The sequence below is a fragment of the Bos mutus genome, chromosome 21 (assembly GCF_027580195.1).
Source record: "Bos mutus isolate GX-2022 chromosome 21, NWIPB_WYAK_1.1, whole genome shotgun sequence".
Lineage (NCBI taxonomy): Eukaryota > Metazoa > Chordata > Mammalia > Artiodactyla > Bovidae > Bos > Bos mutus.
This window is the reverse complement of record NC_091637.1, coordinates 13,357,994-13,371,966: the sequence shown is the minus strand read 5'-3', so window position 1 is coordinate 13,371,966 and position 13,973 is coordinate 13,357,994. Positions and strand designations below refer to the sequence as shown.

Genomic DNA, 13,973 nt, shown 5'->3' with positions numbered 1-13,973 from the left:
GCCCCAGAGCAACCAGAACCTTGGCTTGACGCCACCCCTGCTTTGGGGATCCTCAAGGGAGGGGCAGGTGGGTGGCATGGGATTTACCTGGAAACCAGATGGCATCTGCTTTCTAGGGCTCTTGTGAAAATGGTCACAGCAATTGTGAGTTCAGGGCAGGTGCAGAGGTTGGCATTTTGTCTGCAGAGGACATACAGTCATCTTCCCTTACAGGTGAGGGCGCCGAGGCTGGGAGCCATCCCAGGTCACCTATCACACAGTCAGGAGGGGACAGGGCTGGGGACTGTCTGTCCAGATGTCCACATGCCAGCTGCCATCCGGGCCCACCAACCCAAGGCACAAGGCCTGCCCTGAGCTGAGGGCCTGGCCCTGGGCCGGGTGGGCCTGGTCCAGTCAGCCAAACTCTGTTTCTGTTTCCTTTCCGACGAGCTGCGGACTGCTTCTCTACCAAATTCCAATCGCCTTCAGGGGGTCCCCCTTAGCCCGAGCCAGCTCACCCACATTCATAAAGTGCCCCAGCCCCAGAGACAGCTGATGCTGACACTGGGCTTGTGTGCAAGAGGAGCCTGGAGTGAACTTGAGACCCAGGCCCCAGCCTGTTTCCAGCAGACAATTAGGGTGTGTTCTTCCCCAGGCAGATCTGCTTGGCCAGACTCCTTTGCTTTGGCTACAGGGGGTGGCCTGGGGAGGGCTCTGATTCCTGTGGGAGGGAGGGACGAAGGGGACAGAAGTGAGTTCAAATGCAGAAGAATCCATGAGGCTTCCCAGCATGACTCTGGGTGAGGCTGGAGTGACGCTGGGGGACATGCCTGCCTCCACACATCATGCCTTGCACACCTGCTGGCCCATACAGTTTCTTAATTAAGCCCATCCTTCTGAGACCATTTTTTTAAATAGCCTGGGGAGCTATAAGTACATGGGGTCGCGAAGAGTCAGGCATGACTGATGGATGAACATATAGTGAGACATGGCTGAAAAAAAGAAAAAAATGAAAGTGTTAGATTACTCAGTCAGCTCTGAGGCCCCATGGACTGTAGCCCGCCAGGCTCTTCTGTCCAGGGAATTCTCCAGGCAAGACTCTTAGAGTGGGCACCCGGTGCCTTCCCCAGGGGATCTTCCTGACCCAGAGATGGAACCCTGGTCTCTTGCATTTCAAGCAGATTCTTTACTGACAGAGTCATAAGGGAAGCCCAGTACAGCATGGCTACTGGTTACGAACTGCCTGGTTAGAGACCCGTCTCACCAAGGAGAACATAAGGTAGAGTGTTTGGTCTCTGTCGCATCCCCCAGCACCCATGATCATGGAACCCAGTCGATCAGGGGACACGCGCAACGGCAAAGGCAGGATGAGGGCCGTGTCTGGCGGCCTCTCTGTTCTGCCAGGGCGCCGGGACCCGTGTGCGAGGCGATTTATGAATGTTAGCTCATTGGATTTCTGTAATGGCCTTGGGAGGTAGGTACTCATAATTCCATTTTACAAATAAGGAATCCAAGGTTCAAAAAATGCAAGGGAGACCACACAGTCAGCGACGGGCAGAGCCAATCTAGATGCCAAGCCGGCCGGCCGCCCGGGACCAGGGCCACCCCCGCTCTGTGCCAGCCCGCCCCCACCCTGCACGCTGGCCTGACTCTGATGAGACCCCTCTGGCCTGGCTCCACTGCTTTTCCTCCCAGAATCTGCCCTCTTCGTTACGAACAACCCACGCTCCTTTGTGTTTAACGGCCCTTTCTCTCCTGTCTTCCATCCTTAGGAAGTCTGCCTCGCCAAGATGTCCAAGTTCCCGGTGAGTGGGGATGGGGCAAGGAGAGGGCCCGAGCTCTGTCTGCTAATGCATTTACCTCCAGGCGCAGGGCCTTGGAGTGTCTCTGCTCCAAACCCAGCCTGCGGAGCCAGAGGAAGCCGCTTCTTGGGAATCATTTAACTCACAACTCAGTGTTCCATATTCACGATGAAGTGCAAATTTCCATGTTCAGGAGGGCAGCGAGTGGCATGGTACTTGGAAGGAATTCCAGCTGGTAGAGTTTAAGGTCCTGAACACGTTCCAAACCAAGCCTCTTATCTGGCGACCGCCGTAGCCTTTTCATCTGATGGCCTGATTTTTTTTTCCTGATTTTTTTCTTTTTTTTCCTCTCTCCTGTGTGCCCCGGCTTCTTAATAATCTGTTCTTCTGCGTTGGCCGACTGCCAACAGCTCTTGGTGGTACTGCCTCCCCGCCCCCCCACCATTAGTGTTCATTTCATTCCAGTTTCTAGTGAGGGTGAGCAGCCTATCACTTTGGGCGGCTGGGTAACTGGGTAAGGCGTGTGTGGGATGTCCCAGCTTTTTTGTGTCCCTTCTAAGCTGGTTCTTCCTCCCAAAGCCCAGACTCCTGGTTCTCTCTGGTGTGCGTGTGCTAAATCGCTTTAGTCTTGTCTGACTCTGCGGCCCCATGAACTGTAGCCGGCCAGGTTCCTCTGTCCATGGGATTCTCCAGGCAAGAATACTGGAGAGGGTTGCCGTGCCCACCTCCAGGGGATCTTCTCAACCCAGGGGTTGAACCCGCATCTCCTGTGGCTTCTGCACTGCAGGTGAATTCTTTACCGCTGAACCACTGGGGAAGCCCCACCACCAAGCCCAGTAATGTGTGTGCTAAGTCGCTTCAGTCGTGTCCGACACTTTGTGACCCCACGGACCCTATGGAACCCACCTCTCTTAAGTCTCTTGCTTTGGTAGGAGGGTTTTTTACCATTAGCGCCACCTGGGAGGCCCTTGGTTCTCTCTGGGAGCCTGCTTAAATAAGCACGAGGCTTAGAAAGAGCTCCCCTTCTACTTCGGCTTTGGGGTGGTGTGCAGGCGCACTGTCTTGGTTGACCTCGCTCCCGCGCTTCCAGGGCTCTGCGGCCCGCTCCCCTCCCGTCCCCCACCATCTCACTCGCCCCCTCTGGCCTTAGGGCAGCAGCGGCACCAACGCCAGGCATGCGCTGTGCCAGGCCCTGTCCTTGGTGCCTCACAGGAACGTACTTGCTGAATCGTCAAACAACCCTAGGGGATGGGCACCCCCCACTTTCTAAGGGAGTTGATGGAGGCTCAGAGCGGTTAGTGACTGGTCCAAAGTCACGGAGCTGGCAAAGTGGAAAGGCTGGGACGTGGCCTGGCGTCACAGTGCAGCTCGTCTGCCACCTGGCCTTTGGTATAACGGACTGGCAGGGATTTGGGGGGGCAAAACACACCTCGGTGTACATGTTGGCCCTGCCCTTGCTAAGGAACTCTGGGCCAGTCCATCTCCCTGAGCCTCTTTTTGGAGTCTGTAAAATGGGCGTGCATTTTACACGCCCATATACACATCTGATTCACTGGATAGCTTTAAATTGGGATGAGACTATGTGTTTTTTAATAATTTTTTTTTCTGATAGGGATCATTTAAAAAATCTTTGTTGATTTTGCTACAATATTGCTTCTATGTTTTTTGGTGATGCTGTATGTCTTTTATGATGTTTTATGTTTTTTGGGATTTTAGCTCCCAACTAGGGATCAAACCTGCACTCCCCACACTGGGAGGTGAAGTCTGGACCACCAGGGAAGTCCCTGTGCTGCGCTGTGCTTGGCTGCTTCAGTCATGTCACTCTGTGCGACCCCACGGACCACAGCCCGCCAGGCTCCTCTGTCCGTGGGATTCTCCAGGTAAGAATACTGGAGAGGGTTGCCATGCCCTCCTCCAGGGGATGGTCCGACCTGGGGATTGAACCTGTGTCTCCTGCACTGGGAGGCAGGTTCTCTACCAGAGAGCCAACTGCGAAGCCCAGGGACGTCCCTGGATGCAATGTGCACACAGCCAGTAGAGAAGCTGGTCCGGCAGGCTCTGATCCTCTGCTCACCGATGGGCCCTTGGCAGTGCCGTCAGCCATTACCTGGGCTGCAGGTGAGGGGGCACCTCTGGACCGGAGGCAGCTAGTCCCCGCTCCTGGGTCTCACACTGATGGGAGAAGCTGAGATGACTCCTCCTGGATCTCAGGCCAGCCCACCCTACCTCAGCCCAACGGCCCTCCACGTTCCTCCAGCACATAGTCATCTGTTTTGGGGATGATGCCAGCTTTGCAAGGGAACCTGGACCCCTCAAGCCCCAAAGACAGCTCATAGCAAGGAAAGTAATTTCAGAGAAGTAGGGGGCTTTGGTTGTTTAATTGATTCCTCTTCTGCAGGCATTCACAACACTCAGCTCTCTCACACACACCCATATGCTACCCACCATGGACACCCACCATCCCCGAAGGAACCAACGTCCGTTCAGAAAACAAACTCTGACACACAGTCCAAAAGAAAATAACAAAACAAAAAAACCCCCAAACTTTACTTGCATTTAGCCATTAATAAATAATTTACAGTATGTACACGCGGTGACACTCCACACAGGTCGCAGACGCGGGACACAGTGAGGGGCCCCCACTTCCAAGCAGAACGTGATCAAACAACCAAAATAAAGTGCTTCACTTTTTACTTCCAACATAGGGACCATCTAAAAACCAGCAGGGAGGGGCCGGGGCCACACTCCCGTCGACCGCCCGCCCAGCCCGCGGCTTGGCAGGGCTCCGAGGGGACCTCTTGGAGTGGGAGGCGGGGACCAGTCCGCAGCCTCCTGGGCCAGTGTATGAGAGGTCCCCGGGGTCAGCAGAAGGCGGCCGGCGGGGGGACAGTGATGGGGGGTGCAGGGCTTGCGGAAGGGGGCCCTCGGGGGCACGGCCATGCCTTTGGGGGCGGAGCCCAGCCCGCGGCGGCCTCTGGGGGTCTCTGAAACAGCAGCGGAGGCGGGAGTGGTCTGGGGTCCTCGGATGGACAGCCTGGCTGACATATAGTGGGGAAGTCTCCGTGTGGCCGCGGGGCTTAAGAGGAAATCCGAGCCAGAGGGGACCCTGCCACCGATGCTAAGGGTTGAGATATCTTCCCGCTCCTCGCCCCGGAAGGCAGATGTGTGGGTGGGCAGAGTGGGGAGCAGGGCTCTGGGGGTGGGGGCAAGCGAGGAGAAAGCAGAGGATGAGGGCAGGCCAGCTAGCCCTCTCCGCCGGGTCCCCGGTCCACAGCCTGCAGCCCCAGATTCCCTGCCCACTGGATCTTACCACCTGCTGGGGAGGACCAGACAATTTAAAAACAAAGGTTCGACTTCCTAAGGACGGTAGACGGGAAGGGGGACGGAAGGACGGGTGGTGGGAGTAAGGGGCCAGAGCAGGTCATTGCTCAGAGCGCAGGGGGCCCGGTCACGGGGGCCTGAACCCGTGCCCAGTTGGGGGGCGCCTGGTGGTCTCTGCTGGGCTCACAGGGAGGCCACGGGCAGGAAGGCATGGGGAGGGTGCAACGTTTTGGCCAAAGGATTCCCCCAGTTTTCTACAGACGCCAAGCAGCGCCCTGGGGCGTGTCCTAAAGGCCCAGCAGGAAGCGATGCCCTGCTCAGGGGTCCAGCCTGGGCCCGCCCCCGCCCCCGGCTCCGTGTGTGCGAGTGTGTAGAGTGTGTGTGCGTGCGTGGGCGCAGGCGGCCCCGGGGGGCACGTGTGCAGCAGTCAGCCGGGCCTCTCTCAGTGCATCGCAGGGGTGGGAGCAGCTTGACATGCTGCCCTGTCCAGGGTCTCTGGCGTGGGGTGGGGGCTTCGCGTGGGGGCTGGGGCTCTGATCTGCACATTCACACGGTGGGGCGCGTGGAGACGGGGGCGGGGGGGGGCAGCTTGTTCTCTGCACAGCTGGAGGTCACACACGTCACAGCACCCGTCACCAGCACCCCCACTAGCGGGTCCCCCGGGGGGGCAGAGAGGGGACATCCCATGCCCCCAGCCCTCGCCAGCAGGCAGCCCAAGGCGGCGGGGACGTAACTGTCCCCCGTGGGGCCCACGGGGCCAGCAGGAAGCCACCAGACCCCGTGCAGTGAGGGGCCGCCCCCGCGGTCTGTCCTAGGCGGCCCCCAGGAGCGCGGGGAGCAAGGCCAGGAGCAGGAGGGTGCCGAGGAGGGGCCAGGGGGCCGGGGGTGGCCCAGGGGCGGCCCCCGCCCGGCCTGGCGGCTCCCGAGTCCTCGCGTACAGGTGCAGCTTGTCCTTGTTGGAGTGAAGCATCTTGACGTCCTCCAGGGCATAGTAGGCGGCCAGTGTGAAGTTCACGTCCCCCGTGGTGAGCAGGTCGAAGACGCAGGCCTGGTAGTACAGGTCCTCCACGGGCAGCTTCTCTTTGCACTTGGCCACGGCCGTCTCGTAAGGGAAGGTGTCCGGGGCTGGGGGCGCAGGGCTGGCGGCCGGCGGCTGGGGGGCGCCAGGGCCCTCGGCCGCGCCGGCTCGGAAGGCCTGGAAGTCGATCTGCTGGTTGAGGGGGCAGCCCCGCAGGCAGAGGTAGAGGCCCTGGCTGTCGCGGTCCTCCACGGCGTTGACCACCTCTTCGGGCATGCGCACGGCGAACGTCAGGTAGCGACCCACCTGGCGCACCACGATGGTGGTGCCGATGTACTTGGCCTGGATCTCCACGTGCTGGCCCGACACCTTCTCGGTGATTTTCAGGCTGTTGGCCCCGTGCTTGTCCCCACCGTTCTTGGAGCCGTCTGCGAAGGCGGCCGGCAGCTCGTCCATCTCAGCCTGGTACACCTTCTGGTCCACACACTCCTGGAAGTTCTTGAAGATGATGGTGAGCTGTGGGCCAGAGGGTATAGAGACAGAGAGGCCTGAGATGGTGCTGGTGACTGCAGGGGGACGAGGCCCAGCCCTGGACTCATCATGACGCTCTGCACGGAGCAGACGGAAGGCCGGAGGCCCCAGGACGCTCTGGACTGTCCCTTCCCTGTTTTGGTCCCTGTTCCGTGAGACCTGTGCTATTATGCATTTAATATTTTTCTTTAAGACAATTTGCTTAATTTTTTTATTATTTATAAAGGGAACTTTAGAAACTACTTTTCTAAATAGAAAAGCAGCTCATTTACTATATGCAGAGGAGAATCATAAAACGACAAGCAGGGCTAATTAAAAATAAAAGGTCTTTATCCACTATGGTAGGTTGAATAACAGCCTCTAAGATACCATGCCCTAAACCTTGGAACCTGTTAAAATTCCAATACTTTGGCCACGTGATGGGAACAGCTGACACACTGGAAAAGATCCTGATGCTGGGGAAGACTGAAGGCAGGAGAAGGGGGCGACAGAGGATGAGATGGTTGGATGGCATCACCGATGCAACAGACATGAACTTGGGCAAACTCCAGGAGACAGGAAGGGACAGGAAGGCCTGGTGCGCTGCAGTCCATGGGTTCGCAAAGAGTTGGCGACTGGACCACAACAGCAATGGCAGATGGGATTTTACAGGTGGGATTAGGTTAAGGACACTGAGATGGAGAAATGATCCTGATGGACCCTAAGCGTAATCACACGTGTCCTTGTAAGACAGAGGCAGGAAATCTGACCGTAGAAGAGAAGGCGGTATTTCTACGGAGGCAGAGACTCAAGGGACCTGGCCCCAAGTTGAAGGATGCCGGCAACCAGCAGAGGCCTGGAAGAAGCAATGAACGGACTCTCCCCAGAGCCCCCAGAAGGACTGGCCTGGCCAACACATTGAGCTTTTTTTCTTTTCTTTAATTTAGGCTATTTTATTTATTTATTTAGGCTGAGCCAGCTCTCAGTTCTGGCATGTGGGATCTAGTTCCCTGATCAGGGATCGAACCTGTGCCCTCTGCATTATGAGCACAGAGTCCGAGAAGTCCCCGTCTTGAGCTTTTTAAAGACTCGTTTCAGACTTTTCGCCTTCAGGAGTATAAGGGGCTCAATTTCTGTCTGAATCACTTAGTTTGTGGTACTTGTCACAGCAGTGACAGGAAACTGATACAGTCCACAACCAAAGGACGGTGAGCCCCGGGCTGAACAACACAGCAGCTAGAACAAAGGAGACTGCTGTGCACAGAAAGAACAAGCAGGCGAGGTCCACGAGGCAGAGGCCAGCAGAGGCCACGGTGGTGGGGCTGGCCCGAGGGGTCTCCTAGCCCGGCCTTGGCGAGCAGGAGGAAGCGGTGGGGGAGGGAGGTGCTGGTCAGCAGAAGGGAGACGGGTGCTCCCTGCAGAAAGGGCAGCTCTGGCCAGGGGAGCAGGGAGGCCCATTTCTGCTGAGCCTGCAGCCGGGGCAGGGGCTGCGCTGAGCTGCTGGAGAAGCAGAAGCAGCAGAAGGCCAAGAAGCTCCATCAGGAACTCTCCTCCTAAGAACACAAACACAGGCTCACTCGCTGCATTTATTACTAACACGCCCGTATGGTGCTGCAGGGGAGGGGACAATACCCCTGATTTACAGATGAGGACATTTCGGCTCAGACAGTAAAGTGACTGGCCCCAAGGTCACACAGCCAGCAGGAGGCAGAGCTGGGACTGGGCTCTTGGTTTGCAGCCGCCGGACATTTCTGGCCAAAACAGTCATAGTGTGGGCGGCCTGGGAGAAGGACAAGAGACAAGCAGCCCACGGAGTGACCTATCTCCCCATCATCAAGGGTGAGACGCGTGGCTATGCTTTCCTTCCTGATGTAACTAGGAAGACTGTGGGGGGCAGAGACATGAGTGAAGCTGGAAGCCCCCCATGCCGTTCCTGTTGCCAGGGGCATGCTGTTTTACCACTGGTGGCTCTGGGTGCCTTGACAGCCATGGCACCACCCGGACCAAGGGCAGCTGGAACCTGGACTCGCAGCCTGAAGCCAGGCAGGGAGGAGGGGTGATGAGGGTAAGACGGTGCCCAGGCCTTGTGGGTCCCTGGCTAAAAGCCCACCCCCAACCTCTGCAGGGCCCCCGGGCCCTCATTCTCAGGCCTTGCCCTGTCACCCCCACTAAGCCTGGAGAAGAAGAGCCTCACCAGCTGGGGCACCCCGCCTCCTCGTGATGTCTGCAGGCCCAAGGGGCTTCGGCAAAGGGCAGGGCACTGCTGACGCTGCATGAGGTTGGCCTTGGCGGAATTCTCTGCCTGGGCCCCGGGGGCGGCGTGGTGGCTGAAGGCCATGATGGTGGTCTGTACCCCTCTCCCTGCCCAGGGCAATGTAGCAACGCACTAGAGGAGTGTCTGGCCTAAGGGTGAGCGTGCAACGGAGCAAGGGCCCAGACCTGCTGGACACCAAAGAGAAACCCAGAGCGGCAGCAACGGGGCAGCGAGGGCAGGAGGGTCGGGGAGGGGCAGCCAGGACCGCAGGTGTGTGGTGGGCACAGGCTGGGGCCCGTCTGCCTGCAGTTCTTGGGGGGGCCAGGGGCACAGCCTGGAGCCCGAGGGGAGCTGGCCCCAGCTGGGGGCCTTGGGAGCAGGGGCTGAGAGCCCCAAGGACTGGAGGGGGAAGACTAGCAGCTACAGAAGGTTCTGGCCTGAGCAAACCAACAGGGCAGAAAGAGCGAGAGCCCACGGAGGCGTCCCCGGCTGCGTTTTGCCACTGTTCTGCAGGTCCCCTCACGTAGTGTAAAGCCCAGGGGTGACCAGCGGCGGATGAGGGCCCTCGGGGGGAACACAGACAAGACCCCGGCCCTTCTCACCCTGTTCCTGAGAAATGTGAGGATGTCTGAGAGAGGCTGACTACAGTATGATTTTGGGGGAACTCCAGGCCCCTGGGCCTTCCTGTATCCCTGCCTCCATCAGAAATGGTAAAAATTAGGGACTTCCCTGGTGGCCCAGTGGCTATCACTTCACACTCCCAACGCAGAGGGGGCCCAGATTCGATTCCTGGTCAGGGAATGAGATCCCCCATGCGGCAACAAAGATCAAATATCCCACGTGCAAAGACAAAGATCCAGTGCAGCCAAACCAATAAATGAATATAAAAAAAAGAAACATTAAAAAACCACCTCTTGTGACTGCATGGCTGTAAAGACTAATATAGTCCAGGCTGGCTCACACTGGTTTTCTCCTTCGGGCTCTAAAAGGAAGGCAAGCCTTTTCATGGGCCCTAGCCATCTAGGGGCGGAGGCGCTGGGGCTGCGGGGTCCGGCGGATGACGAGGAGGGTGGGAACTGGGAGCACCGTGTGAAGGGGGCGCACCGTGTGGTCCTCACAGGACGCAAGCAGGGGCTGGTGCTCGGAAGCTGAGGCTGGAGGCGCTGCTCGAGCCACAGAGGGTGACATCGGGCGGTGGGGGTGGGGGGCCCGCGTGCCTAGCTCACTGGGCCCGGGGGTTACGTCTCCTCATCTCCTCCGGGAGGTCATAGCTGGTCTGGGGAGGCGGTCCTCTGGTTCACTTAGGGATGTCCAGGAGGGCTGCAGCCCCACCACTCTGCCCAGGCCCTGCGCCTCGGGCAAGCCCACGGCGCGGCCACTCCCCCACCACCCAGACCTGCACGGGGACCCACCTCTGGCTGCCTCACCTCCATCCAAGGCTTTCACCCCATGCGGAGGCCGCCTGCCTGCGGGGGGCGGTGGAGGGGAGCAGCCAGGGTGGTCTGGGCAGTGGGTGGTCCTGCCCCGGGGGTGGGAGGGGGCGTGGGCCGCGGGGCCCAGGGGTCCATTCCCGGTGCGGTGCGCAGGGCCACACAGACACACGGAGGCCGCGGGCGGGAGCGGGCCAGCCTTCCCGCTGCCATCGGCCTCCCTGGAACAGGAAAGGCTGGTTTCACTCTCCCCACCGTCGCTTGCGGAGACAGTCTGCTGGAAGGCTGACAGGCTGCTCGCCTCCTCTTGGCACCGGGGCCTGGGACTCAACCACAAGTAACAGCATGAAGGGGGCCTGTCGAAAGCGGGGCGGCCGGCTGCCAACACGGCCAAGGGCGCGGCTGCCGCTCCCACAGCGCACGCCCCGCTCCCCGGGGGCCCGCGCCCCCCCACCACCGGGCGGCGGGCGGAGCCCCGTGTCATCAAGCGACCTGTGGGGCCAGACCTGGGGCTGGGGGCTGTGTCCACACGCGGGAGGAGGCAGTCCACGACCCCGGTCCTCACGGGCCCACACTGCGGGGGCGGGGCGTAATGTCACGGGCCAAGCGGGTGACAGATGCTGGGAATGCGGGTGCCCCGGGGAGCCTGCACGGGGCGGGGGCACGGAGACCCGAGTTCCTCTCCTCCCTGAGGCTCAAAATAGGGTGCCCCCAGCACGGCAGGAAAGAAAAAAGCAGCGCAGGCGGGTGGGCAGGAACGGGAGGCAGGCCCCAAGGGAATAGGAAGCTGAACTGTCAGCCTGGGCTGGAAAACTCAAGATCCGGACTCTCCACGAGAACGGGGCAGGGGCGGGCCGAGCAGGGCTGAGCAGCTCCTGGGTGAGGTACCGTGGCTGGGGAGTGCGTGCGTGCTAGGGCACTTCAGTCGTGTCCAACTCCACGAGACCCCACGGGCTGTGGCCTTCCAGGCTCCTCTGTCCATGGGGATTTTCCAGGCAAGAACACTGGAGTGGGTCTTCCTGACCCAGGGATCGAACCCACGTCTCCTATGACTCCTGCTTGGGCAGGTGGATACCTTACCACTAGCACCACCTGGGAATTGGGGATCGTGACGCCGGGGCTCCACTACCTTGGGGATAAGCCCGTACTCCGCCTGCTTCGGGGGTAAGCTCAGGGCCAGGACAGGCAGGAGGCCTTCCCCAGGGCTCCGGGTGGAGCCACCTGACGCCCCGACCCCGAGACCCTCAGCATCCCGCTGCCCCAGCCCCCCGTCTCGAGCACCCTCAGGGCTGATCTCGCCGTCCACCATTAACCCAGGGACTGCTGGGCGCGAGGCGTCGCAGAACACAGAGGCTGGCACAAAAGAGCTGTCTGGCTGATGTTTTCTGAATCGGCGGAGAAACAAACACACCTGAGGACTGAAGGCCCACAGGAGAACAGGCCGAGGCAGGCCGAGAGCGCTGGAAAGCAGCCACTGGTGTCTCTCGCCTGGGCACACCTGGCCCTGCGGCCCGGGAGGGGCTTGGCCACAGACTGGGAGCCTGTGGCCGTTCAGCCTCCAGCAGCGCTCGCGCTGCCTTCTGGCTGACAGGGAGATCAGAGAGGGTGCTGCTCAAGTGCTTCTCCCGCCAGGAAGACGGAGGTGACCCTGGGTCATGGCAGAAAGGGGCTGCCTTCATTAGGGGGCTCTGCGGCAGAGTGCCAGGCCCATCTGCAGGCTCCACGCTGCAAGAGGAAGGGAGGTGCTCCCGAGTCTGCTTAGGCAGCTCTGCCGACCACGGTGCCCAGCAGTAAGCCGGCCACAGAGCGAGCATCTGAAGCGTGTGGGCCAGATGAATGAATGAATGGAACGCAAGAAGGAATGAATGAAGGAATGAACCACCGCTGAGCTAAGGGTCCCACCGAGTGTCCACAGAGAGCCCAGGGTGGCATCGAGGCGTTCTACAGCCAGGCACCTCGCCCTGGCCTGTAGGACTCCCTGATACGTGATCTAAAGGCTCTTTCTCTACCTCATCCCCCCCAGTCTAAGGTGCCAGCAGCCCCGCCTTGCTGGTCACTGAGCACAACCCCGCCCAGGTCTGTTATCACCCCTGATCCCCACGCCACGCTGGGTCAGGTCCCCCGAGGCCCAGAGCCCTCTCACACCCTCGGGAGCCTCCCTCTGCTCCCTGCCAGGACGGGACGGGGAGGCGGGGTCCCCCTCCACGGCATGTTTGCTGCTGGATTTAGAAGCCACAGCCTCAGGCTCCCGACACTCATTTATCTTGGCTCCTGGGAGAAAGGCGGGTAGGGGAAGGGGCCGCAGAGAGCGCAGCCGGGACCTTGCCTCGGGGCCCCCCTTGGTCTGCAGAGGGCTGGGCGTGGGGAAGAGGTGAGGCCACCCACCAGGCTTCATGGCCCCGGGGCCAGAGGCTTGTAAGAGCACCCACAGGGGCCGTGGCCTGCTTGTTTTCTACCCAGCAGCTGGTCCCCGGAGAGATCCCTGTGGGCAGGCGGGGGCCACCGGCGCAGAGGGAGGTGGCAGGAATTTTCCTGGCGGCCAGGTCACCTTGGTGTCTTACCCCGGGTGTGGAGGGATGAGAAGAAACAGAAACACCCTTGTGGGCCAGCCTGGCGCTGCTCCACACACTGCCCTGCAACGTGCTCTTCTTGGCAAAACAGACCCACTGCCAGATCGGAAGCCCTGGGGACTCTGAGGGCCATGCCCTGGGGAGGCAGAGGTGTCCGTGTCGCCTGGGCTCAGATCACCCTGGGCCTCCTGGACTTGAGACCATGTCCTCTGGCTAAGTCTGAGTGTGAGATCATGGGAGACCCTCCCTGCAAACGGGGGGAGAGTCTGGAGGGGACTGGAATGTCCCATGGCCTGGGCCCCGGCCACATCGGGGCTGCCTCTGGGTGGGGCTCTGAGAGCAGCACTCGGGTCTTGCCACCCAAACACTGAAGCCTCCCTGGATCAGAAGACGACTGGCTTTTGGCGGCCTCGGGGGCTTCCAGGTGGGAACCGCCTCTCCTGACAGCGAGAACCTGCGGGGCTCTGGAGTCCCCTGGCCCGGGTGAAATCCTAGCACGGTTTCCAGCGAACGCACTTGGGTGGGGAGGCCGCTTTCCCTCTTGAAGCCTCAGTTCCGGATGTGTCAAATGGAGGTCCCCTGTCTGGGGAGGCTGCCTGGGTGGCCCCTGGGGTGCCCAGTGGGCTGATGCCTAATCCTCACTTGTTCCCTCTTCCCGATGCCCCCGGCAGCACGCTGCAGCCCCGTCCTCCAGCCAGCATCTTTAATGCCCTTCATGCCCCAGAATCACTGGGAGCTTTAAACAACACATCTGATCCCCACCCAGATATCTGGTGTCAGACTGGCTTGGGGGCTCCAGAACCACTATCCTCTAAAGTCTGCTTAGTTTGTAAACGTGCAGCCGCAATGGGAATCCCTGGGTAGGGCCGTCACCTCCAGGAGGCTGTCAGGCCCACTTGTCTGGGGTGGGGTTTGACCCCTATTGGACAGAAAGTGCAGTGATGACGATGGCAGAAACATACCTGCATAGAGGCTCCTCTTTATCAGGATTTGACACTGGGCTTCTACCAAAATACAGTTTGAGGCAAGAGAAGAATACTCCAAAAGTTTGAAACTGAATGCTCTGGGAGTGTTTCTAAATTTTCCGGA

General features: G+C 59.9%; 1 protein-coding gene across 1 annotated transcript in view; it reads right to left on the bottom strand.

Moving 5' to 3' along the window:
* Positions 1 to 4,296: 4,296 nt before the first annotated feature.
* Positions 4,297 to 13,973, bottom strand: part of RGMA (repulsive guidance molecule BMP co-receptor a) — a 49,889-nt gene continuing 40,212 nt past the window's right edge. Inside the window, exon 4 of the mRNA XM_070358733.1 lies at positions 4,297 to 6,636. Coding sequence (XP_070214834.1) covers positions 5,914 to 6,636 — 723 coding nt within the window. The 3' untranslated portion in view covers positions 4,297 to 5,913. The remainder of the gene's footprint in view (positions 6,637 to 13,973) is intronic.